This window comes from Lepeophtheirus salmonis, chromosome 6, assembly GCF_016086655.4.
Source record: "Lepeophtheirus salmonis chromosome 6, UVic_Lsal_1.4, whole genome shotgun sequence".
In the NCBI taxonomy this organism is placed as follows: domain Eukaryota; kingdom Metazoa; phylum Arthropoda; class Copepoda; order Siphonostomatoida; family Caligidae; genus Lepeophtheirus; species Lepeophtheirus salmonis.
This window is the reverse complement of record NC_052136.2, coordinates 29,726,286-29,752,043: the sequence shown is the minus strand read 5'-3', so window position 1 is coordinate 29,752,043 and position 25,758 is coordinate 29,726,286. Positions and strand designations below refer to the sequence as shown.

The window sequence follows — 25,758 nt, the reverse complement described above, 5'->3', positions numbered from 1 at the left end:
GAAAAAACAATCAAGCTGCATGCCTGATTATTTCATCTATCTAGAATTCCATGAGTGTACATTATCAAGTGAAAGTATTGACTGGTATGGCCTTTAAATAGATACAAACAGTAGCAAACTTATGTAGGTATGTTCTTTAATCTTTGGCAAGTCTAAATCAAACCAGCTTGAAGTAATAGAGCCAAAAACAAAAAAGTGTTGCAACTGTTCCTGGTCTCGCCTACTACTACTACTTGTATTTCGTACATGGTTATATCCTACTCTTTGGATAAATGTGTGCCTTCCAGTCCCACCTTTATAGGATGGCCATGCATTGCTTGGTAAGGATTTCGCCCACTAACAAAGTGAAAGCGGTGATTATTGGCATATTGAATAAACCACTATACATCAGCCCACTTACTGGTCTTTTAGTCACGCTGCCACATCATAAGAATGTCATCAATGTCTCCATTGCTTCTCTCCTATGATTTCTGTGATTGTGAATGTTATTGCTTTCCATGTATAAGTTCACTTGCACAACTTGTGGGCCGAAGTCTATTATAGATTATTAGAAGCGGTCCTTCATGCTCAGGGAATTGGTGGGGGTCAGTAACGATCCACAGTTTTGAACAGTAGTTCAGTAGAACAACCTGTGGTTGGGGTGTATTATAAGATAATAAAAAGGGTACTTGATACTCAGGGAAGCGGTAGCGGTAGGTAATGATCCAACTTTTGGACCATAAATTCATTTGCAGAATCCGTGGGCTTGGATGTATCATAATATCTAATAGGGATCCTTGATACTCAGGATAATGGTGGCGATAGGGTTTGACCCCCCTTAAGGATCAGCTGTCCACCTTCACAACCTGTTGGCCGATATATATTTTGTAAAATAAAATTGAGTCTCTCTTGACAATTTCTTATCATATAATAGTTTGATTGTGTAAATACAATATAAATTTCAATGAAAATAAACTAGAGTATCAAATTGCTTGCATAGAAATTGTATCATAATCAAATCCTTAATGATCAAATTGCTTGCAATGAATTGTTTAATGATCAAATTACCAAAAATCATTTACCTTATAATCTAAATGTAAGTAAAATGACGTCTTCATTGGAAATTTTATGGATTACCCGTAACATATTTATGTGTAATTCTGAATTCATTTTAAAAATTGTGAAGAAATTATATGACAATATAGTCTCGTTGTAATTAAGAGAAAAATAACAGTCGGCTCACTACAAGATGATTTCGAGCCTTTTTTCTCTTTCCTTTGGGAAAAAAGTTTGCGTGATACAATAAGGGTTACGGCGTGCTTTATTTACATAAAATTGTAGAGGTAGATGGAATATTAAAAGGTCATGAACCAAGATCAATAACCAATATTGTGTGTTCTAGGTTCGACTTGGTCGGATACGGCTCTAGCAGTTTTATTTATTTAAATATATTTAAATAACACTCAAGATTCAATTTTAATTATTTAAAATAATTATTCTGATGAATATTTTGAACATAATACCATTTCTGTAAAATTGGCTAAATATGAAAGAAAATAACATTGATAGATGGAAGTATACAATTTTAGTAGCGTGGTCCGTGCACCTAAATGTTTCTCTTTACCCGTAAACCCGTTATAACATGTATATTTAAACTATTCATAAATATAATTAAGTTGACTTTTAAAAACTAAGAGTGAAATCTTGCAAATTGTACCCAATAAAATGAATCTCTGTTATTTTTATGAAAAAAAATTATTTTAGTATGGGAAAAAAAAATTAAATATTTTTAAATATTTAACCCAACCTGCAGATTAAAAGTCAACCTTGAGTAAAGATACTTAAAATAAATAAGTATGTATTTTATAACCCTTCAATTATTACTTTTTTTCTTTTATAATGTCCTTACTTAAAAAAAAAAAAACTAGACACATTTTTCTCTGCCGATAATTCAATTTCTTCAAAATTTATCTAAAGAAGAAACTTCAGTACTGGAAAATTACAATTTTTGTTTCAATCTAAATATGAGAATGTCCTTTTAATTGGTTAGATGGAGTTGCACAGATTGAGTGTAAGTAAACATTATAGTATTACAATTACTCCAACTAACCTAGGAATCTTGTGTGAATTCCATGATTTTAGGAAAAAATGGTAAGGAAAAAAAGACAGGAGAAAAAAAAAAAGGAAAAGTGTATAAATGTAAAAAATGTCAAGATTATTTTAAACTAATATAATCCCTATCACCAATATAATATATATTATGATGAAAGAAAAATGAACAAACACGACAGAGATTCCAATGGACAAATTGTTAATCACTTAATTCTCCACTATCAGTTATAATATCATTAGACATGATAAATTATTCATATCTCGGAATTATGGGAGAAGCATTTGCATAATACTAGGCAAGAGCAGCAATTTCCAGTCCGTTATCATCCAGGATGTTTAAGAAGAAGAGGTGGGGGGGATGTCGTACGATAAATTATCGAGGGGATTCATACAGGTAGTCAAAGGTCAAGTCGTGAATGGAGAGTACGAGGAAAACTGAAAAGCTCAACACAGTTGTAACAATCTGAAATTGCAATAGAACATGGTCTTCGTCCCTTCATAAACCTTCTTTCTTGTCCAAAGAGAACGAAACAGGATGCATTACGTAATTACGGAAAGGACTTCAATTATCGAAGTTGTTTATCTAGGACTGTGATTTCATACTTCCAGTGTATCAAGTCATGTTATGAGAACCATAACAAGAGACTTATAGGCTATTTCAACGAATCATACTATATTCATGACAGTAATTATATCAGTTTAAAATGAGTATAGAATAAAGAAATTTCATCTGTTCCTTTGTCTTCTACTAATTGTAATAAAATAAATTTATAATGAACGGAACTTTTTGGATTTCAACATCGTTCAACCTCTCTCTACATAGAAACAATATAAAACTACATATATTATTTTAAATATAAATATGGAGGATGATTCTAATATCGACCCAACAAGGGGTATGAAATGGGAAACCATCACCTACAGCAAGTTGGGGAAGGGGGTTAGATCTCAATACAATGTACTAAAGAAGAAATCAAAAAGGGACTCGAAAGAGGTCAATAACAAGAAAAATCCTTATACAAAAAAGAAGGATTCAAAGCAAGCCCCTAGCATTATGAAACGAGGGAGAGGGGGCCCAATTAATGAAACCCCTCTTTCAAAGAGAAGTCATATTCCTCAAACGCCTACTGAGGACAATGAAGAATATACAAAAGAAACTAGGCCCAAAAAGAAGTTTCTTTACGCCGACATTGCTAAGGTGGCAAACGAAATTATCATTATAAGATAGAACGGTAACAACATTTCCGTCCTTGAATGGAACAAAGTTACTGAAATACTTGACACAGACTACGTACGTCGTCTGTCTGCACCAATCGGAGACCTAATTCCTAACTACGAAGGGCGTCACTATATGTAAAAGAGCGGTCATTCACGTAAATGATGATGCTTCTAGACAATATGTCCGAAAAAGCATAATTGCAACTACACCTCTCCTTGCGACCTCAAGGGTGAAGTGGAGCGAATGAGGCAACTCAGAAAAAAGAAGAAATACCTCACGGGTTTCGTTCGTGGGGTGACTGGTAACATTGGAGACAAGGTTCATGCTCACATTATAGTATATCAATGCGATACTCGTCAGAATAAAGGTAAGGTGGAATTTGGAAAATCTGAAATTACTAACTTTGGTAAGATTCTCTACATATGCGTACAACCACTAGTATTTGGATAGGATTCCCTATCAGAATAGCCTCAACAGGAAAGGTACGTTTCCAAGACGCAAGGAAAACACACATTATCCAACAAGAGGACGAAGAAGTAGAGGGGGACACCACAAAACTAAACCAAGGGATTGATAATAAATGAAAAATAACTTGTGACATTAACATAAAAGATTATACTGCCACTAGCAAAAAAGATAATACTGAAGTTAGTAAATAAACTGAGAATGATAGTGGTGGCAACAAATCAATAGATATTGATGGTGCCACTCATGCCAATTGTAGAGAGAGACTGAAACTCTCAATTAAGATGACAGACCAAGAGAACAAGCAACCGGCCAGCCACGTACAGAGAAAGCTGATCAGGACCCAAAGACGGAAGTTAAGAAACCAACTAGGAAGAGTCCAAAAAGGCAATCCAAAATAGCCATGTTCTTTGATAGTGCTGCAGAAGAATGGATCAAGCTACAAAAACCACCCAAAAAATAGTTATGATTAGCTGCTTGTATAGTAACACTCAACACTCTAAAGCAGCAAACTCGAAGCTTAAATTGCGAACATCACAAATATCCCTTATCACTGAGACATATCTCAGTAATGGCACAACGAAAAGTAGCGTTCTTAGTGGTTTTACAATCCACGACTCACCCAGGTCAAATATAAGGGCTTGTATACGATCTACTAACCTTTTGCATGCATGGGCAGTTCCAGAATTTTCAGACAGAGACCTCTGCATGATATGTATGAAAATAGATGGGATAGTAACGTATATCGTTGTTGCTTACCTTGACTAATGATTACCTATTGAGAATGAAGCATTGTTACTTCTCATTAAGCATTGTGGACAAGAACATAAACCACTTCTCTTAGCTATGGACTCAAATGCCAACTATCAAGTGTGGGGTAGTAGATAAACTGACATAAGAGGAGAGTCTCTAGAAAACATCATTGATAAAACCAATTTGACTGTTATAAACGAAGAGAATGAGCCTACTTTCATCACCCAACGAGCCAGATCAACCATCGACATCAGCATTCCTTCAAAAGTTCGAAATAATAGGGTGGCATGTAGATCTTAGACTTTCCACAATTACAAATGGATAGCAAAGTGATGGAATATGCCACACATATGATGTACCTTGGTGTGACTTTCATCAAGGACTCACCTGGACAGAGCATTTGAAAAAAAAGCCTCCAAGTGTTCTTAGATATGGAATATGCCAAGGTAAACATAGGAAAAAAATGGGGGCTGACCTCAGACAAGGTTATCTGGTTTTATGAAGCTATGATCATCTCCTATGTGTGTCTAGTATGGGGACATGCAATCAATACAAAAAAAAGTGCAAGGAAAATATTAAATACCAATTAAATGAAAGCATTCTTGGCAATGACTCATACATTTCGATCTACACCAACTGCAGGAATGGACGCAGTTTTGGGTATTGCTCCTCTGGACATATACATTAAGGAACAAGCAACGAAATAAAGATGGAGAATGAATAATTTCTTACGTCATACCTGGGATGGAATTGGGGATCACCTTTGGTGATGACCTCAATTTTTCAAGCAATGGCTTCATTGAATAAAGAGGCTTTGTGTTTCCAGCAGAGATTTTTCAATAACACAAGGTGTAGAAGCTCTTCTCAAGCTTGAAAAAATACTAAACAATGTAATAATCAGATCGGACTCCCAATCAGCAATTGCTGCAGTCTTTAATCCACTTACTACTAGTAAATAATGTTTAAAATGTAAAGAAACCATTGTAAAGACTAGTAGACAGTATAATTCGGAAATCTACCTCGGTAACCTTGTTTATGAATAGCAGCCCTTGACAATGAATATGATAAATATTATTACCTCAATATATAAATAAAAACAACAATATTTGTGATGAGAATAAGACTATTTTATTTAGAACAGAATGCAATTTCGACCTCTTCCTGATAATCGCAACAAAATAGCATTGACTGAAAAAAGGGAGAATTATTCACAGTGCAGAACTCCTTTTGTGGCGTACATTTATAGCGCGCCAAGTTAGAACTCTTTCTCTCTGTTGGCCCTAATAGACAAAAGGAGAACATTGGACAAGTTCAAACTTGTAATTATTAATTATACAAACGTGGTTTGTATAATTCAAAATGCAATATCATGCTAAAATAATAGATTTGCCGCGACAATCCCCCATGAGACATTTAGCGATCTTAAGAGATATAAAGGTGGCATAATGAAAGATAAATTCATTTTAAGGAATATGCAGATCCCTAGAGGTTGTTGAGTTAACATGCGCATCGTTACCTAAAGGTGGGATTATGTATCATTTCTTTAATTGGACCAATGACGTTGTCCATTCATTAGGCTTTGATAAAATCGTGCTGGTAGTTGCGAACTTTCCCACAAAGCTTTTACTCGGTACCCAACTGTATAAGTACGAAATACAACTCGACTATCGATCCGATGAAACCCAAAAACACGTAATATTACATGCTCGAAAGAAAAAAAATATATATATATAAATACTCCCCCATCATCGGAAAACAATCGAAATACATCTAAAACCAGATGGTTGATCCTCAAAACCTTGCCATCCTTGTTGAAACAGACCGAAGTAAGATACCTCTCAGGAGTCTCCTGGCTGAGGTGAAAAACTTCACACTCCAATTAAAACCGATAGCTCGGAAAAACGGAGCATATGTAAATGGGGAACGCCTGCTTGTCCTGTAGCTTCCAGCAACCTGAGTCTCAGCCGGAGTTGAAATTCATTCAGCTGTACTGAAGATCAAGGAGTTTGGATTCCATAGGGTTGTAAATCCCTTATAGACCCTCTGGTCAAGAAGGTTGTAAGGCTTCTGGTACCTCGGCATGTCCGACTACTGCTGGGGTTTCCAACATGATTTGAATTTATCCGTGCGTTTCTGTCGGCTGTTCACGGATGTGAACTATATGTCAGAATGAAAAGTTATGCCATAAAAAACCTCTCTTTGGGGGGGGATGTAAAACCTCTGAAAAAATGTGGCCCAACTCCCTTCCGAAGCTATTTCATGGGTATTTATTAGATTTTTGATTCTATGTATATGAGGAAAAAATACTCGCAGTAATGATGAAAAGCTCTTCAGAATTTTCCTTTACTACGGATTTTATAATAACCTGGGTGGTGCCTTCTCCTTCCTGCCCCTACAAGGCTTTCACTGTTAGCAGTCTTTCTTTGAAAGGTCCTCAGTGAAGCCTGTAGAGGACTCTTCAGCATCCTCTAAGCGCTAAGGTGGAATGAGAACAGACTCAGTGGTTGTAGTTATTTACTCCTTGCCTGGGTCAGTGTCATTGGTTTCTCCTTCATCATCAGAGTCCTGGACGGGTTCACCTAAGACGGAAGATTGGTTGGTCCCTTCCTCGGGAGTGATCAATCCCTTTGTTTGGGTGACCTTCAATATACGCCGTCCACTTCCGACATATTCATTATCTGAATTCAGATTTCCCAAGTCTTAACTCTTATCGTCCATCTCGACGGGATATTGCGAAGACTCAAGCAAAGCAGATCTTATGATAACCGTTATTCCTTATTTTCTTGAGTTTGTCAGCCATGCCTCAATATATGGCTGAACCCACGGTGTTTCGGGAAGAGCCTAACTCATTCATCGTCAATTTATGGTTATTTTTCCCCTGTTCATTTAAATGTATCTTTCAAAATATAATTATAAGCTTTTTCTTAAATTAATATACATATATTAATTTATACTTTTTACACGATATCCATTCGATCCTCCGTCCGTTCGACACTTATTTTATGCAGCGTAATTTATGCTAGACTCAAGAAAAGTCTTAAGACTCGAATCAACAAATAAGTTGTCAGACTAGAAGTGAACTCTAATTAAATATGAGGACTTGATAAAAACATTTTTTGAAATTTGTTTAAAAAAAAAAATTAGGAATTCCTACTTGTGAGCAATGGCTTGAGATAAAAAAAAAAGACTTTGAACTTGTAATATAAGAACTTTATCCGCCTTTGTCGATTCCTCAACCTTAAAAACCAAGTTGTTTAAGCTTTTGAGTAAAATCAAATAGTATAGGTATTTTATAAAAAATAATTTAATAAATGTGTTAATTTTTAAGATTTAATTACCTTATGATATTTAATGGCTGCACTACCTATTATGATTATCAATCAATGCCCCATTAAATATTTTTAGGCAGTTCACAAGTTTTGTCTCGAATTACTTAAAAATATAATGTTGCAACATAATATGTGTACTGTATTTTTCTTTATTATTAGGAACTATAAAAAATTACACAAATATCTCAGTTTCCTTCAGATGATTTGTCCGTTTCAGAAGAAGTTTTCCGATATCTATTTAACTAATGGTATACAAAAAAAAAAAAAAACTTAAGAGGAACTATCCAAAACACGGTTTGAAATAAAATAGTAATAAAATAAATCAACTTAAACAATTTATATTTGACAAATAACAGATTTCTAGAGACATATAATGAGCAAAGCTATACATTATTTTGAGTGTCAACAAATAGCAATAATAGTAGTAGTAATAATAATAGTAGCGGAAAGTGTCGTGGAAAATATAAATTCAATGAGCAAATTCCTCGTCGTTTACCTTTTCCAAAAATTTCTTTTTCATTGTTGATCTTTCTGTCTTTTTGGTATACGACTTCTTGCTACTCTCGTTGTAGGAGAATGGCTTTGTAAAAAATGATCAAGGGTAAATTAGCATTAACATGAGGAATTAAAAAGGCTCATTTATTAATTACCTTTCCCTTGGTCACTTTTTTCTTAGCCATAGCCTTTCCTCGAGGAAATGGTCCAGGATGAAGAAAGTTTGATTTATGAAACGATCTTCCTCCCTCAAGGAATCCATAATAACCATTTTCACCCATAATATTTCTTTTTGGATACCTAATTAAATATTCATTGTTCATCAATTCTGGAATGATGACCGATTTCATGATTTCGACACGAGATACTAAGAGCTCATCATTATCACACAACTCGTATAAATTTTGAACTGAAGCTGCTTTTTGTAGATACATATGGAACAAAACACCATCGAAGAACGTCCATGGCAACGTCATATGAAGAGGAAAAGGCGCACCACAGGCATCGTTGGCAAATAAAGCCATTTCAACACCTTCCATGAATAATGAGGCCAATTGTACTCCTCTAGGAGTAACTGCATCCAATTGGGAGGGATCTGAATACGTTCCTACCTGAAGACTAGTCAGTAAGAATACATCCAACTCAGATTTTTTAAGTACCGGATAATTGGAGCTAACCATGATGTACCTTAGAATACATGCCATGAAAACAAAATTAGGAGGAATTAAGTGGGGTTGGAGAAGAAGGGGTTTCACATCATCACATCTCATACAAGACATGAAAGCTCGTATTCTTTTTTCTTTGTCTTCCATAGAAGTTCCAAACCAAAGCCTTTGAACAGTAGGAACTCCCCAAGGAACTTCAACTCCCTCAACAATACATGGTTTTTGGTAGGAGTTATATGGCAACCATTCTCGGATCTTAACTTCATGGCTTTCAGGGAGGTCGAGTTTTTCCAGATCTTTTTTGAGCTTTTTTACTTTTTCGGATGCGATAACTGTATCTTCCTCTGAAAGGTTTGCAGTTTCTGACTTTTGGAGCAATCCTGAGATTTTGGATTCCAAAGTACGCTTCGTCTCTTGATTTTGCTTTCTAGTGAATTTATGATGATGAAGATTAAATAGAATAGCGTATACATATTGTCTTAAAGGTCGATAAAATTCATAAATTCTAGGGAGTTCAAGATTGTTTGGTTTCATATTTTCTAAAATGACTGGGAATTTTATTTCACCATAACAAAGGACCTGATAGATGTAAGACGACATGGCTCCAAGTCTATGTCGTTCTGTTGCGGTACGCCTCACTTCATATGGAATTGGAATAGTTTTAACGTCTTCATTGGTATGTGATTCTTCTTTGGCAGGACTCTTCACATATAAAGATTAATTATAAATCACGTTAATTACAATATTCATAAAATCCTCACCTTTCTTTCATTTGAATATGAAATATTATTAACAACGGAGGGACCTTTTTCGCTCTCGGAGAGGACTGAAATGCTAGCTTTCTCGTCAAAGCAAGGGGTTAATTCATTAGCCAAATGATTTTCTATATTGCCCCCATTACTCAGAGTATGACACCCTGACACATTAGTACTATCATGCGAACAAAACTCAATTCCTTCTTCTGGCAAACTGTGTAGTTTTTGTGCAATAAGTAAGGGCTCAGTCTTTCTGTGTTTCCTAGAACCTTCTAGAGTTCCTCGAAAGTAATATTCCATACTTTCCTTAATTTTTTTAACACGCGGATCTGGCCCTTCACTGGTGGATCCAAACAAATGATGTCCTATTTTTTCATAGTTGTAAACTGACGATAGACCTCGAATGTAATAGACAATCTCTTTAACTAATTTATGAATAATCTTAATTTTTTTAACTTGCTTTAACTGAGGAACAAGTTGGTTATGAAAATTTGATAAGTCATCAACAGTTAAAATATGATTTCCCAATAGTGCGCCTAGTAAGCAAAATTCTGCAGGATTCAAACCCAGGGACTTTCCTATACCCTTTACATCATACTCTCTTGTAATGATATTAAAATCTAAGGAAGGTCCAACAAAGGGAGGTGCAAATAGCCTAGGACATTTAAAGAAGAAAAAGTCTTGAGAGCCTCCCAACACCCCATGGAAATTGTTTTTCCAATAAAAGTCCATAATATCAATTATATAATCGTCCAGAGAACAAAAAGCTGGGGTATTTAGAGTCGCAAGTCCAAGTCTCAATACACTTTTTAAGCCACAGGGTGGAACCCACCATGATGCCGGAGGAGCTAAACCAGATTTTTAAGGCGTCTAAATATTTTATTTGCATTATCCTTCATCTGTTCTTGACGCCTAACCCATTCCTTAAATCTGAAAAAAAAAAGAAGAGAATAAGAAATGATGTGAAACTTTTAGTTCAATTTAATTTCATTCAAATATCATCAATTCTGGAAACAGAATTGGTGTTTATGAATCCATGTAGTGTTCTTCGGTATACCGGTACAATATATAGTAGTACCATTGTACTGACACGTTTCAAACGGTTCTAGCACTAAATTAATGCTAGAACCGGTATTAACAACGCCACTACGTCATATTCATATCTTGTGTGGCAATATTACATCTATGTATTAGCAATAATGTAAGAACAACCTTTTGGGTTCATGACTTCCGTTAAGACAGACGGCTAATAAAACATGATAATCACGCAGTTTGGCCATAAAAACATCCAACCCCTTCATCATGGAACCCCATTGACCACCACAGACCCAATCTAGAATTAAATTAAATAGTTTAATGATATTTAAAACAAGCGTTGAATGAAAGTGAAATTACCAGAGTAATGGCTCCCATAAAGGATATGCAAATGATCTTCCCCATTGAGAAGGAGTTTAAAGGGCTGATGAGAATGATCACGTTTGTACTTGTATGCATCCGGTCCGGTGAGGCTCAGAGTTCGGATGTTTCGATGGTCAGTGAAATGCTGCTCAAGGAATCGGGTTAAGTCATATGGATGTGGAAAGAGAGACATGGAGGAGATCTCCTTATGAAACTTGTTCACGCTGTTAGTAGTATTGTTCTTTCCCATTTCAACTCATGAGGATTTTTTACTAGCTGTTTGATGGGGAAAAAAAGATGATTCTCCGGCCTCGTGAAGAGCAAGAATAATAACAAAAGTGTTTTGTTTTTCTACCGAAATAGACAACACTGGAGCCAAACCAAAACAAGAGCAGCTAGAAACAGAAAATAATAAAAAAGGAAGGAACAATAAATAAATAACAAAAAAAAGGAAGAACAAAAAAGGGAAATGAAGGAGGATTGAACGATATCTAGCTCTGAAATCGAGCTATGTAATAAGTTGGATATTAATTATTAAAAATTCCATATTATAACGGCATGCTACAAAGTCAGAACTCCCATTTGTCACAGAATAAAGAGTCCTACTCACATAAAAAAGTCATGAGTCACGAGCATCTTAGAAGAACTTATGTCACTCATTATAGAATAAACCATTCAAAATTCTTAAAATATAATCAGTAGCAATTAAATATTTGTGTAATTATCTACTTATTATATTATTTTTTATTTTTTTAACCCTTGTTTCTAAATAATTATTTAGATTTTGTTTGCCTCCGATAACATTTCCCCTACAAATATTTAGGAATGAAATTAAAATAAATATCTCCGGAATTAGGTGTTATATTATACAGATCAGCTAAGGATCAAATATCACATATTCATAAAGCTTTCATACGAGTTTACTAAAAGCTTGAAAGGAAGAAAAACATCACAGTAGTTTTTAGCAACAAAAATAGAAAATTTTGAGATTAACATTACATTTTCATGGGATCTAACTTAAAATAAAATAAAAAACCTATTTGAAATCAACAATTAATTTTTTTCGTATTTCTTAATTCTCACCAAGTATAAAAGCCTCCCTAAATTATGCTAAATTTTGCTTTTATATTGTATATTTAAATATATTATAGTATCATACATATTTGCAAGGATAATAGAATACAAGATTATACCATAATGCTTTTTAATAGTGACGACATAAAATAGGATTGGTTGTGTGTTTTGTCAAAACCTCTCCGTCATGCCCAGCAGTCGGTACGATACATCAAATTGAAAATTCTAGCAAACCCGATTACATGATGGTCTAACATTGTATTTTTAAAGTAAAGAAAGAGTATTTACCAAAAAAATAACCTTCAGTCTCCAATGAAAATTTTCATTGGAGACCATCTTCCTTCCGTGACTACACATTTTATCCACGAAAAATAAAAATTAGAAATTCAGTTTTAATAAAAATACAAAATTCCCGTTGTAAAGTGCTCTTTTTTTTTGCTTAAACAAACGTTCAAAAATCTCTTGCATGAAATGTTACAATTTACAAATGTTCTCATTTCTAAAAATTGTGTCACTTTGCCACTGGCCCTGGGGAAATGCATCGCCTAAAACTTGTACTGGCTATGACACACATTTTAATTGACATATCCACAGCATAAAATTAGATTGTAAAAATTTGACTAACTTAATATTAATAGCAATAACTATTGCAAATATGCTATTAACAAGTCAAATACTAATTTAATTTTGAACACTTTACTTTAGCAGTCAAAAATAGAGATAATCGATTTTGACGTGAAGCGTATTGTTGATAAAAAGTAGTATAACTTTTGTAGACTTTTGTTATATTATTGGACCAATGTGATAACATACTAAGTGCCAAAAACATAAAAAATTGAGATTTTTATTTTGCATATTTCTTTATCTGCTAAATCAGTGGCGTCCGCAGTATTTGCCTCTACGAATGCAATGTGTTATAAATATATTAAGTACAAAATCTTGGTATATGGCTATGACAATTCTATCTGCAATGTAGTGTTGCATTCCTTCATAGAAATTGTGACTATTTTACACTAACTAGTAGCTGTAGTGGAGTGCAATTCATATTAGTAGCTTTTAATAAATATATTTTTAACAATATTTTACTAGTGAACTGTATAATTCCAACCAGATAGCACAGTTACGTGCATAATTTATATATTTTGCCTGCAAAAATGTACTCTCTGGTAAATGCATTTTATAAATTCGGTATTTATAACATGCAAACATAACTTAAAACATACAATCCAGTGACTAGATTATATTAATGGTAATAGCAAACTTTGAATCTCTTAGCTTCAATATCGACAAAGATATGGACACCCAAATATTGAAAGTTAAATGTCTCAGTTCAGCTTTTTGTCCCAATTGCATGTTTTGCGCTAGGTAAACGATATATTAATTACACAAACCAACAAAATTATACTTTCAAATTATTTTTTTTTGTCGACTCGTGTTATTATTGAATGTTAAAAATGGATAAGTACCACGTTTAACAAATGCAAAAAAATTAAATATTAATGTTAGTACTTATCATATTTATACTATGTAACTGACAATTGTATACACGGGATCAGTTATGAAGAGTCCATTTTGATAAAGATTTACACATAATTTAATTGCTATTTACGCTCCGGAGACTTCTTGACCTAATTTTAAATATAATTAATTATATATACCTATATAATATTAATCAATAATATGTACTATATCAATGAGGTCTTCTTAAAATGTGTGTTTGAGATTGAGTTTGAAAATAAAGCTAGTAGTGCATCTCCAAGAGAGAAGAGGAAAAGAGAGAGAAAAAGAAGGAATTTTTAAATACCCGTCAACTCGCAGGGACTGAATCTACAGACTATAATATTGAATGCAGTGTTTTGAGTGGAGGAATGTATCATGGAAACAAGAAACACCTTTTGGATCATTTAAATGGATTTAGTCATCAACTTGATGCGATTCGTGATAATTTAGAGGTGTTGACTCTGCGTAGCTATCGACAGAATTCAATTTGCCTTGAGGCGGAAGAGGATCCCTCTGAGCCCACGTACACTCTTCGTTTCTATCCGCGTGAAGGAGAGAAAGAGAGCCTCCTTGCCATAGGGAAAGAGGAAGGACAAGTCCGGCTAGAGGATGTTAACACCAACAAGACTCTCTTCAACATTCGTGCTCATACTAATGCCATTTTTGACCTGGATTGGTCTCCCAGCGGAGATGTGATATGTACGGGATCGGGGGACGAGACTCTTGGTCTATGGGACTCTTCTAATTTCAAATCTATTCAGTTTCTTCGGGGAGGTCATGAACGCACTGTGAAAACTCTTCAGTTTGCTCCAGGGTCCGATAAAGTGATTGCATCTGGATCCAGAGATAATTCTATCATTCTTTGGGATGTTCGATCTCCTGTGCCCATGCTCAATCGTATTAAAAATGCTCATGTATCCAAAGCACATCGCTCTTGCTCGGTTACATCCATTAAATTCCTACAGAAAGACAATTGTCTTGTCTCAGTTGGAGAAATGGATGGTCTCATCAAAGTTTGGGATCTACGAAAGAATTACTCCTTGTATAAACGGGATCCTATTCCAAGCTATAGTCTCCCACATCCAGGAGGATCCTCTTCTCTAGGATTCACTTGTTTAGCCGTTGACTCCTCCAATACGGTTTTTGTTTCTTGTATGGATGACAAGATTTATCGATACAATCTAGCTAGCAACAGTGATCTTCCCGTAAATACCTATACAGGATATGAAAACAATAGTTTCTTTGTTCGTATTTCTCTAAGTCCAGATGAAGAATATCTTGCATCAGGCTCTAGTGATTCATTTTCATACATTTGGCGTGTCAATTCACTCGCATATGGACAAGAAACGTATCCAATATGCAAGCTTCAAGGACATTTAGCAGAAGTTACATGTGTTGAATGGTGTAAAGGTAATTGGACTCTAGTTACCTGCAGTGATGATGTCCAGCACTGTATATGGAGACCTGATCGAAGGGATATTGAGAATCCAAGTGACGTCTTTGGTGAAACAGTTCCTTATAAGCAACCCATTCCTTTGACCCCACCAAGTAGATATACATCTTTAATTCCTAACACGACTCAAACACCGCCAATTCATTTTACTCCTTCTTCTTTAAACAAAAGAAATAGATCCGATAGAACGCCGGGAAATTCTACTTCCAAAAAAAGGAAGTTGACTCCATCCATCTTGAACTTTTTCCCTAAAAGTGGTAGTAAACGTAGCTTAAGCGATAATGAGAGCTGTGCTTCGACTCCTCCGTGTAAAAAAAGTAACATTGAAAATGTTTCTCCGCAAAAGGAATCCCTTAAGACACTTGTGACTATACAGGAACGTGAGCCTCTTATGCACAAATCTAGAAATAAGAATGTTAAGAAGTTATTTGACGAAGTCACTGAACAAAGCAGTACATCCTCATCACCTTTTAAGTTTGACAGGTATCCATGCTCTCCGACCAAAATGCTCATATTATCAAACAAAGATCTAGAATCTCCGAAAAGACTTCATATATCTCCAATGAAGCCATTTTCGCCCACGTTAAACCTTCCCAACTCTGTAATAGATCGTCAAACTCCTACATCTTCCTCTAAAAAGCGGGACAGACCTATTAATTGGCTAACTTCACTTACCAATAAAAAGAAGAGTAAAGCAGCTAAGAAATTGTAATCAAAAGGATCAACAAAATGATACGTTGTTTTTTACTCTAAAGGCATTATATTTTTATCATCGTGTGTATTTATTTTTTTAAAGCCATTTTTGATTATATTTATATTCATTTTTAATAACAATAGCAATTTATGAAATAATAAATAATTCCATTTGTCTATAGGGAAATTTAATAAGATATATTTTTTTTTTTTTGGGGGGTTAAATGAATTACTGGCCTTCTTCAACATTATTTCATACGACTGGTTCATTTCAATATATTCATAATATTGTAATTTGTTAATGCAAGTGCAACCTATGAGATCAGGTGTAGAAATTGTATTGCATATTTAGGGGGAGGGGAATGTCACCCTTGCATTTTTGCCCTTATAATAGGAACAGTAGATATATACAAGAGTATTTACTTCTTATTTACATCTTGGTAATAGGCTATTACTTCATAATAGCTCTATGGTATGAACAGTAATAATTCTAAAATATTGTCCTTTAAACGGAACATTTTAAAATCACATAACCTACTCATTCGAAAGTTCCCAACGCAAAGTTACTTTCCAACCATTGAGATACTCTATATTTCCAACCCTTTGTCACTCTAATCTAAATGAAGAAGAATGTTGCAATGTTTTTATAAACTTATTTTACGTTATTTAGTCCGGGGAGTACTAAAGTTATGTTAACACGTAGATGCACAGTAGAATTAAATACATCCTGGTAGTAGTTTAAAGATTCACTACTCATTAACCTAGGATTTTCAATATTGATACTTTTATTTTCGTTTATTTATAGATTGCTGGTTTCAATTATCAACTCTGTTAGAACAGGGGTTGGTTTTATCGTGATTGACGTCATAGAAAAGCGACATCTTACGAAAATATTATGACAAACATTGATCATACTATTTCCTCACACTACCGTTCCTCGATGCACTACTTGGTTTAATGCTTTAGTATTGTCAATAATTGTCATAATATTTTCGCAAGATGTCGCTTTTCTATGGCGTCCCTCATTTATTTATTGTACGTAGTACAATACTAATAAGTTTGAATAAGTTATAACATGTATTTAATTTTTTCTTGTCTTAAATATTTTATAATTTACATATTATAAAGCAAATTTGAAACAAATTACTACAAAATAATGGGTCATTGTAGTCTCCGAGGATGCAAAAATAGAATTGGGTCAAATTTACAAAAGCTTTAAGGAAACGTTCGCTCTTTTAAATTTCCCATTCCCAAAGATCCAAAAGAAGTCGCAAGAGGAAACAAATAGATATCAAATCTTTTATTCCTTCCTTATTTGAAACCTACTGACCATTCTGTATGTGAAACTCATTTTGAATCATTGTTCAAGCAAAATGTATATGAATAATGAAGTTAATAAAAGTAAAATAGTACAGTACTTGACTAATTCATGAGAGAACAGGAAATTATTATCCAAAATGCTTGAAATAATAATATCTCTAGCGGACAAAAAAAGTAAATTTTAACCAAGATATTTTTTTGGCTAATAGTGACGTTAGCCTTCGATGCGCTACATGGTTTAATGCTTTAGACAATACTATTTCCTCAGGCTAACGGTGTTCGATGCGCTACTTGGTTTTATTCTTTAGTCCGCTCAATAAATCCTGATCGAGTTCTCGCTCGGTTACTATTTTGTAATTTTTTGAGATTTCTTAAAGCAATGAGCGCGCTCCAGTTCAACTAAGAATGAGTGGTGCTCATTTTTTCGCTCTTATAAGAGTATTTGAATTTGACAAATCTTTATGATCGTAAATAATTTCCTAAAATTTATATAACATATTAATTAATTGACCAGTTTTAGAAAATTCTCTCTCAAACAGTAGCTGAGCACATCAGTGTAAAAATCAGAAAGTAAAACTTGTGCTTCACTAGATCTAACGAAATTCTGCCAAATATTCAAATATCTTTGAAAAATAATTATTAAATTGACAAAATTCACGTTACCAGATGCAAATTTGATAATATGGAGTTCTTATGGTTAGTGGTTCTCAAACAGTGTGGTTGGAGGGAAGTTCAAGTATGCCGTACAATTTTTGATAACCATACATTTATTGTAATAGCTTATAATAATCCAAATAATTGGTTTAATTAAAATAGGTATGTCAATAAATTAGCATTTGTCTTTTGGTGTGACTTGTGGGAAAAAAAATTGGGAACCACCATCTTAGGGGATATGTTATTACGAGGTTTCGTCCAGTATCATCCAGATAATTAGTTTGACCTTAAGCCCAGGGATCTCAAGTTTTGTAATTTATGCTTGTGTGAGATTTTGAGATCTTATGTCAATTTACCACATAAAAATATAAGAAAATCGTATTTCAGTTGGCTAAAGTGCCTTTACAAAAAAGAAACGATTTATCTTTCAACGTAATCTCCGCACACGAAGGAGCTAGTGTTGTGGAGTTGTGATGCCTTGATTCTTTGCTATCAATTTTAATATCATTAGACATGATGGAGTATTCATATTGGATAAGACACATGGATTGACGAACAAGCATTAGCATTACATTGAGAAATATAGAGGAGCTGATATTTCTGAGGGCCCAAAATCATCCCATAGAGTTGGCCCAACCATAACCATTGTAATATATATTCACGCAACCTAACCAGCATATTATATTTAATTTTTTTAATAAATATTATAAATTGAATTGCCCATAAATCAATCAAAATCTACTTTTTTTAAAGTAATTTTTTTTAAATTGAAATATAAAGTCTATTCTTTAAGTTCAGCTATGATATAAAGCATTTAAAGAAAAATAAAAAATAAATTAGCATCTAAGTAAGGTCTTTCATTTTAATCGTATTTTTGGGGGTTATATACATTTTTTATTAAATGCAATAAAGATAACGTAATAAATAATTCATTTTTTAAATGATGAAATGTTTTTATCAACTATTTATTTACTTTGATTTTCATATATATCGTTTTTTTTTATGTCTAAATATCGCACTGAATCTTAGGTATAACCTAAAAACTTGATTTTTTTTAAAAGCCTTTAAAGGTCAAACCTTCATGGATTGAAAGTTTTAATGATCATATTCGTGTTCACCGGCTTAAATAATATTTATATATTTGGAGTTGAGCCTGAGGGCGTTCCAAGACCTTAATTTTTGTTGCATAGTGTTATTGTTTGTAATCCAAGACAAGAAAGTCTCAAAATAAATACGTTACAACTTACAAGGTAGAATAAGCAGAATGCAAAAATGTCACAAGGTAAAAGCTTTTCAAGGCAGAATTTATTCATCATTTTTTTTTCTTATTTTTTTAATTTTATATATGTGAGTATATAAGAGAGTTACAATAGATTTTCTCAAAATTGAGTGTGGATTACGTTTATATTCATCGACAAATTTTCTAGTAGATACGGGAGAGCAAGTATCTGTTATCCCATTTAAAAAAATATAAGTCTTGTTCAAGAAAAACTGTCCCTATTATTGAATACCTCGTTGATGTTATTTCTATTTAAATCTAAATCTAGAAAATCTAGGAGATTTTGAATGGAAATTTATTGTGGTACAAAGTAGTTGTACAATTTTGGGTTCAGTTTTTTGTATATAATTTCAGATTTAGAATTAATATCTCCAATAAGAAGTTATTCCGAGATGAACCGTGCTTCATTTCAGAACTATCGAAGACTCAAGAAATCAAATCGAAATATAATGATGTCTTTGATATTAAAAGTTTCATTGAAACTTATCCAGCTCATGGAGTTGAACACTATATCGAGACGAAAGGTCCTCCTTGCTTTGAGAAATCACACAAGTTAGATGGTAAGAAGTTAAATTTTGTACGAGATGAAATCAACGAATTGGTGAAGAAAGGAATGCTACAATAGTCTTCTTCTAATTTTTCTTGTGCTATTCACTTCGTTCCAAACCCCAAATGAGGTTTGCGAATGTGCGGCTAATATCGTCTATTAAATAGGATAGTGTAATTAGACACAACGTATAACCAAATACCTATCAATAACTCTTCTATAAATATAACTGAAATCATTGCAACATTTGGTTTATATGAACATTTAAGTGTGCCTTTGGGTCTTAAAAATGTAGCTCAAATATTTAAGAGACTTATCGATTCAATTCTACGATGAATTCCAAATGTGTTTTTGTACCTTAAGGATATCCTTGTCGCTTTGGAGTCAATAGATGAGCATTGGAAAACGTTGAACGTGGTTTTATCCAGACTTACAACAGATGGTATGATCTTTTCTACTGAAAATGTGAGTTTTTTTATAAAAATCTGTAGACTTCCTTGACATTCTATTTCCTCCTAAAGTTTTAGGCCTCTAGAATGTAAGATAAGGTCAATACAAAAAATACCAACTCTAATATCAAAAGATAAACTGCATAGATTTTTGGGCATTGATCAATATTACTCTCAGTTCATTGAAAGATTGTCTCAATGTACATTTCATTTGTACCCCCTTTTAAAAAAAAGTGTAAAGTTCAATTATCTGATACAAAAATGAGAGCCTCTCTCGAGCAAAAGGTAAATAGGCACTGACAACCGTTAGCTTTTGCGCCTCGGGCACTTTCAACGACACTACAGAAACATTCTACGTTTGATAAGGAATTATTGAGTGTTAAGGAAACCATCAAAAGTTTTCTATGGGCTTTGGATGGACCAGTTTTTAAAGTGTTCACGGACCACAAGCCTTTAGTCACTGCAATTGACATTCGAAATCCTTCCTGGACACCAAGGCAGTTCCGTACTTTTGCATTCTTAGCAGAATTCCATTGTGATATCGAAAACGTTTCTGGAAAATTAAATCATACTGCACACATTCTTTCTAGAAGTGTAAATAACATCACAATAGGCCCAACCTTCATTGAAGATATAATTGAGGAACAAAAGAAACAGGATTCTAATTTACATAAGTGTAAAAATTATACCTTCTTTTAAATACATTGCAGGAACCCTACTTACTGGTTTTGGCAATGTTGACTCATTCCGTGTGGCTGTGTCATCTCCGTAATTGCGTCAAAGAATCGTGCATTCTGTAACCAAGATCAATCATCCTGGATTAAAAGAAACGTTAAGGAGGGGTTCACATTTTCATGGTTGGCCTAATTTGTAAGCCGATTTCAGAAACTTCACTAGAGAGTGTTTAGCGTGTCAGAAAACCAAACCTTTCAGGACATCAAAACCAACGTCGTCTTTCGATCCTCCATCTGAAAGACTTTCCTTTATTAACGTAGACATAATCTGTTCATTCCCACTAATTCAGGGACTGTGCTATGGCCTAACTATTATGGATAGTTTCACAAGGTGGCTAGAAGTGATTCCTATTCCAGATATAACCTCCAAGACAATAGTCAATAATTTTTTGAGTGTTTAAATGTCGAGGTTTGGAGTTCCAGAAATCATTGTGTCTGACCGAGGAACACAATTCCCAAGTTCATTATTGATGGGTATTTGCAGGACACTTGGGATTGCAAGCAAAACCACAACCTCGGCCTTAATGAAAAAACCGAATTCCTCAATTGCTGAGATGGTCAGGAAGATGAACAAATCCCCAATCAACAGTGTCTAGGGTTCTAAAAAATGCTGGAGGAAAGACTTTACGGTGTATTCCGCAACCTCTGTTTACATAACAGATGAGAAAAGTCCGTATGGAGCGTGCAAAAAAGATCCTGAACCACCTCAAGGGAACCTGTGGACTGATTGTTATCGTTTCTGATGAGAAGACATTAACTGTTAACCCTTTCTTCAACAGGCAAAATTATAGAGTAGTGACATTTAGGGATGTCACTGAGGAGCACCGATATGCCTTCACCACCCAACACCCTGCTTTATTGATGATGGTAAGCCTAGTTGCATCCAACAGGAAGGCATGAGCCCTGTGTAGTTTTCATTAGGATACAGAGTGAAGGCTGATGAGTACATCAAAATTATGGACACTTAAGTCAATCGTTGGCAATTCTCCCTGTGTATTACAACAAGGTGGACCACCTTCATACACTACAAAGAAACCCCAAAATTGGCTGCAGGCCAACATGGACTTCTGGACGAAGTTAACACTTCATCATTCTCCTGTTTACAAAGAAGGGAAGTCTTGAAATGAAGGCTATCCGTATCAGTTTGGACTTACCTGACATACCCATAAGACCGAATAGGTTCTTTGACTTCGCCAGAAATACCTCAACGGTTCCTTTCGAATTCTATCTTCTGGTTCTTAAAGCGCTCCTCAGTACAATAAAAATTTATTTTGTTTCCCTTTCTCCTTCTCATCCAGTTGATCATATACTGAGAATGCTTTTCAATTCAACAATAATAGAAGTACTCCTGCCATATATACTATATCTAGGATATCCCTCACCAACTCTGCCAGTCGAATTTCGTCATTATATCGATATTTTTTAAGGTATTCATGGCCGTGAAAGCTGAAAATTTATTTTTCCTTGACATAGAATAAATAACACATATACTACTTATGTACTAGCCTCCTTTGATTCAACTGAGTATATATATCTAGGGTGTCTGGAAAAAATGGCAAGACTCTTTTAAACTGATATCATACCTATCACTAATATAATATATATTACGATAAAAGAAAAATAATTTGACACAACAGTAGTTTGAAGGGAAGAAGTGCTAATCACTTATTTCTCCCGTTACTCTTGGATTGACATACAAGCATTACCATAATATCAGATAAGAGCAGTTATTTCCACTTTATTGTGATCCAGAATGTGTTGGGTGAAGAGGTGGTTGGCTCTTACGCAACAAACTACTGGGAGGATTCGGGGAGGTGGTCAAAGGTCGATTCATTGGAGAGTGCAAAGAAAACTGTAAAGATATGAAGATTTGGAATAATCTGAAACTGCAAAAGAACAATGGTCTTCGTCTCTATATAAGCTTTATTTCTTGTCCAAACAGAACGAAACAGGCTCCAAATTGTTTAGTCATACGCTCTTTTCCAGACTCTACAATTCTTATAGAATAAAATAAGAGACTTAAGGTTGTATAGTGTAAATTAAAGTAAAATATGTTTACTTAGGATTATCACAACATGAAATTGATACATTAGTTATTATATTAATGTTGAAATATATTAGACTCAAACATTTGAATAAATGGAGCGACACATTTTTAATATAGACGTGCTTTTCATTTGCATAGATTGATCTTTAATCATTAAAAACAAAAATATATCAATGTTCTTCAAAAATTAGAACAGAAGAAGAGATCCGAGATACTTTATTCTCAACAAGAGATGCTCGAATTCAAATATATACGGGAATGATGACAGATTGAAAATTTATCTGAAAAAGAAAAGCAAACCAAGCTATGCATCAAAAGAGAATAGTCAATTCCTTCCATTAATATTAATTCATATATAACAATGAATATATTCATGAATTGAAACTATGAAGGGATCATCCATTCACAGAGAGCTTGGAATTTAAATATTTCATATATATATAAGTATTTATTACTGGGTCATTATAAGATATAGAAATCGAAAACAATAACATAATTTTGTTGTGTGTTTGCTTGTACAGCTCCATAAAATATAGTATAACTCAAGAAATAAAAAAATTGAACAAAAATATTTATAGAGACATATTTTTAATAGGTTTTTTTTAATGTAAAATATGTGATAATTTTCTATGATATTCCTTATCACAATGAATGATAAATAACTCTAAGGTATACAGAAAAGAGTGTCATTCTTCCTCAATTTTCACCCAAAAAAAGAAAATATCTCGAGTTCAAAATAAGATACAGGATCAATAATAAACAAAACACACTTTAATATATACTTTATAAATTGTTCTTTTGTTGGTAAAAAAAATCAACAAATTTTCTCCTTGTGTTAGTCTTGAAAGTGGATATTGGTGACCACAACCTGATAGGAACTGGGATCTAGTTTTATTCCCAGCCACATAACTTTTGCATTAGCTAATAAGCCTTTTGGTTGTTGCTCAATGAATATAATTTACGCTTTTTTTTAGGAAGTTGACAAATTACTTCTTAAACACGGGTGGTGGAAACTGTCGATTCTTTCAATTGAAATGTCTGTATGTACTTCCAAACTGATGGGTGTCGAACGAGATGAAGGAGTTCCATCCCTCACACTAGCTGTTAGTCATCGGGGAGAGGAAATCGAGGAGGAATATGCTGCAATATACCTCTGAAATCTTTCGAGAAGTTGAAACAAGCAATGCAATTGATACTCCTCACGTTTGTAGCATCAAAATGCCAAAGCATTAGGTAGACATTGTCCACGAAAATATGCCATACGATTGGGAACATCTTCAATTAGAAGTCAGGCAAAGGCTCACCACAAAACTGTCGAAATTCTTGATTTTCCTCAAAAGTATTTGTGAGACACAGTTCTTGAACTTTTTCAAATACTCTGGGTCAGACGGTAAAAGCAAACTTGTATTTGTAACTCCAGACCCAGATAAACCTGATGGCTTGGACTGCTGCTTGCTTGAATGCCAGGATTATAGTGGAAGAATCTGGTATGAAAAAGTTCCTGGTATTTATTTTGAAGTGGGCAAATGATGTCAAGGCCAGAATATGTAACAAAAACAAGGAGCATAAAACAGAGATCGATCCCTCTTGACGATTATATCTATTCACCTTCCACTCATAACTCCAGAAGGGAAGACGGCACAGGTGGAAAAGGTTTGGCTCTTTAATTTTGAAGAGTTCTTTTGATAGAATCTTGGTTTTTGAGTTGCACTTAAGTAAAGTTATTCAAAATTTGGACAAAATTTTCCTTAAATTGTTGAAGACTTATTCTAGTTTTGGACGTGTTTTTTTTCAAGTCATTCACAGCTTTTATTACAGAGTCTGAACCATTTTTGGAACTGTGATTATGAGGGTGGCTGTTATCAGGCTCACCCATTTCGAGGTTTGTAGCCACCGTTCCCTTGCACAAATGTTCTTGGATTTCGTAACTACTTGTTTTGTATACATAAATCCCTCAAACAACAGAGCTTTAGTCCTCCCTTACTGGTCTTCATTAATCATTGAATCAAGGAACCTATCTTGGACTGCAAGACAACACAGAGCCTTTTCCTTTATTGTCGAGTTTTATTGCAGTATTACAGTCTGGAAAGTCAAACTTCGTGTCTGACACATTAAGTAGACTCCTAGCTCCACTGAGAGTAGATACTTTAAACCTTTTTTAAAGACGTAGTTCAAGATCAAGAAGCAATCGATCCCTTGAGCCCTTAATTCAAGTCAAAACATTTCACAACAAAACATTAAGGAGCACATACTCTGGTGGTATGCCAATTAAAGTGGATCAAAACCTATCGCCACAGCAATCGTGAGTATAAAGGACCCCTTCTAATATCCGATGATTAAGGGTGATAATTTTGGAAGAATCAAAGCGATCGAGGATAGAGAAGAAATACTTATGGCATCATTGATTAAATCATATAACATCTTCTTTTCAATCATGAACGTTATCATTCACCGCCTTTATTATTCAATATAATATAATAATATTAGATGGGGATAGTCGATAGAGAACTGAATAAAATGCAAAAATAACGTCGAGTTCTGTCTGGATATCTAAAATGGAGGCCTAGGGTTTGGAAAATACTTACCATATGAGAAACAGATGGTTTGGGGGATTTGTCGATATAAATGTGCCTTTAGTACCCTGTCTAAATTACACGCCACTCAATATCCTCATCTCATAACAAGATTCATGTATAAAATCAAGTTTACGATGAATACATCAAGTCAGACTTTAACATTTGATCTCACAAAGATGCTTATTTAACTGACTTAGTATGTTAGAACAAGAAAAAATTATCTGGAGTTTCAATCTATTATTCCAATATTCTGTATTTATAA

General features: G+C 34.1%; 2 protein-coding genes and 1 long non-coding RNA gene across 5 annotated transcripts; 1 reads left to right on the top strand and 2 right to left on the bottom strand.

Moving 5' to 3' along the window:
- Positions 1-8,179: 8,179 nt before the first annotated feature.
- Positions 8,180-11,669, bottom strand: LOC121119265 (constitutive coactivator of PPAR-gamma-like protein 1 homolog). 2 transcript variants are annotated; one of them, XM_040713890.2, is made up of 5 exons: positions 11,168-11,669; positions 10,985-11,105; positions 9,779-10,702; positions 8,508-9,719; positions 8,180-8,437 (listed from the first exon to the last, which is right to left on the bottom strand). In XM_040713890.2, exons 3-5 carry the CDS (start codon positions 10,502-10,504, stop codon positions 8,327-8,329), a joined length of 2,049 nt encoding a protein of 682 aa, XP_040569824.1. In that variant the 5' UTR covers positions 10,505-10,702; positions 10,985-11,105; positions 11,168-11,669; the 3' UTR covers positions 8,180-8,326. The 2 variants fall into 2 exon arrangements, with proteins under 2 accessions (XP_040569824.1, XP_040569825.1); XM_040713891.2 differs by having other exon boundaries at positions 10,830-11,105; positions 11,168-11,572.
- Positions 11,670-13,997: 2,328 nt separating this feature from the next.
- On the top strand, positions 13,998-16,087 carry l(2)dtl (WD40 domain-containing protein denticleless). Its single transcript, XM_040713889.2, has one exon. The coding sequence runs from the start codon at positions 14,113-14,115 to the stop codon at positions 15,907-15,909; it is 1,797 nt and encodes a 598-aa protein (XP_040569823.1). The 5' UTR covers positions 13,998-14,112; the 3' UTR covers positions 15,910-16,087.
- A 3,337-nt stretch (positions 16,088-19,424) lies between these two features.
- LOC121120366 (uncharacterized) lies at positions 19,425-22,217 on the bottom strand. Of its 2 annotated transcripts, none has more exons than XR_011780510.1 (5): positions 22,028-22,217; positions 21,034-21,969; positions 20,829-20,954; positions 20,048-20,759; positions 19,425-19,846 (listed from the first exon to the last, which is right to left on the bottom strand). It is a non-coding gene; the product is annotated as an uncharacterized lncRNA (long non-coding RNA). The 2 variants fall into 2 exon arrangements; XR_011780511.1 differs by having other exon boundaries at positions 20,048-20,725; positions 22,028-22,184.
- Positions 22,218-25,758: the final 3,541 nt, after the last annotated feature.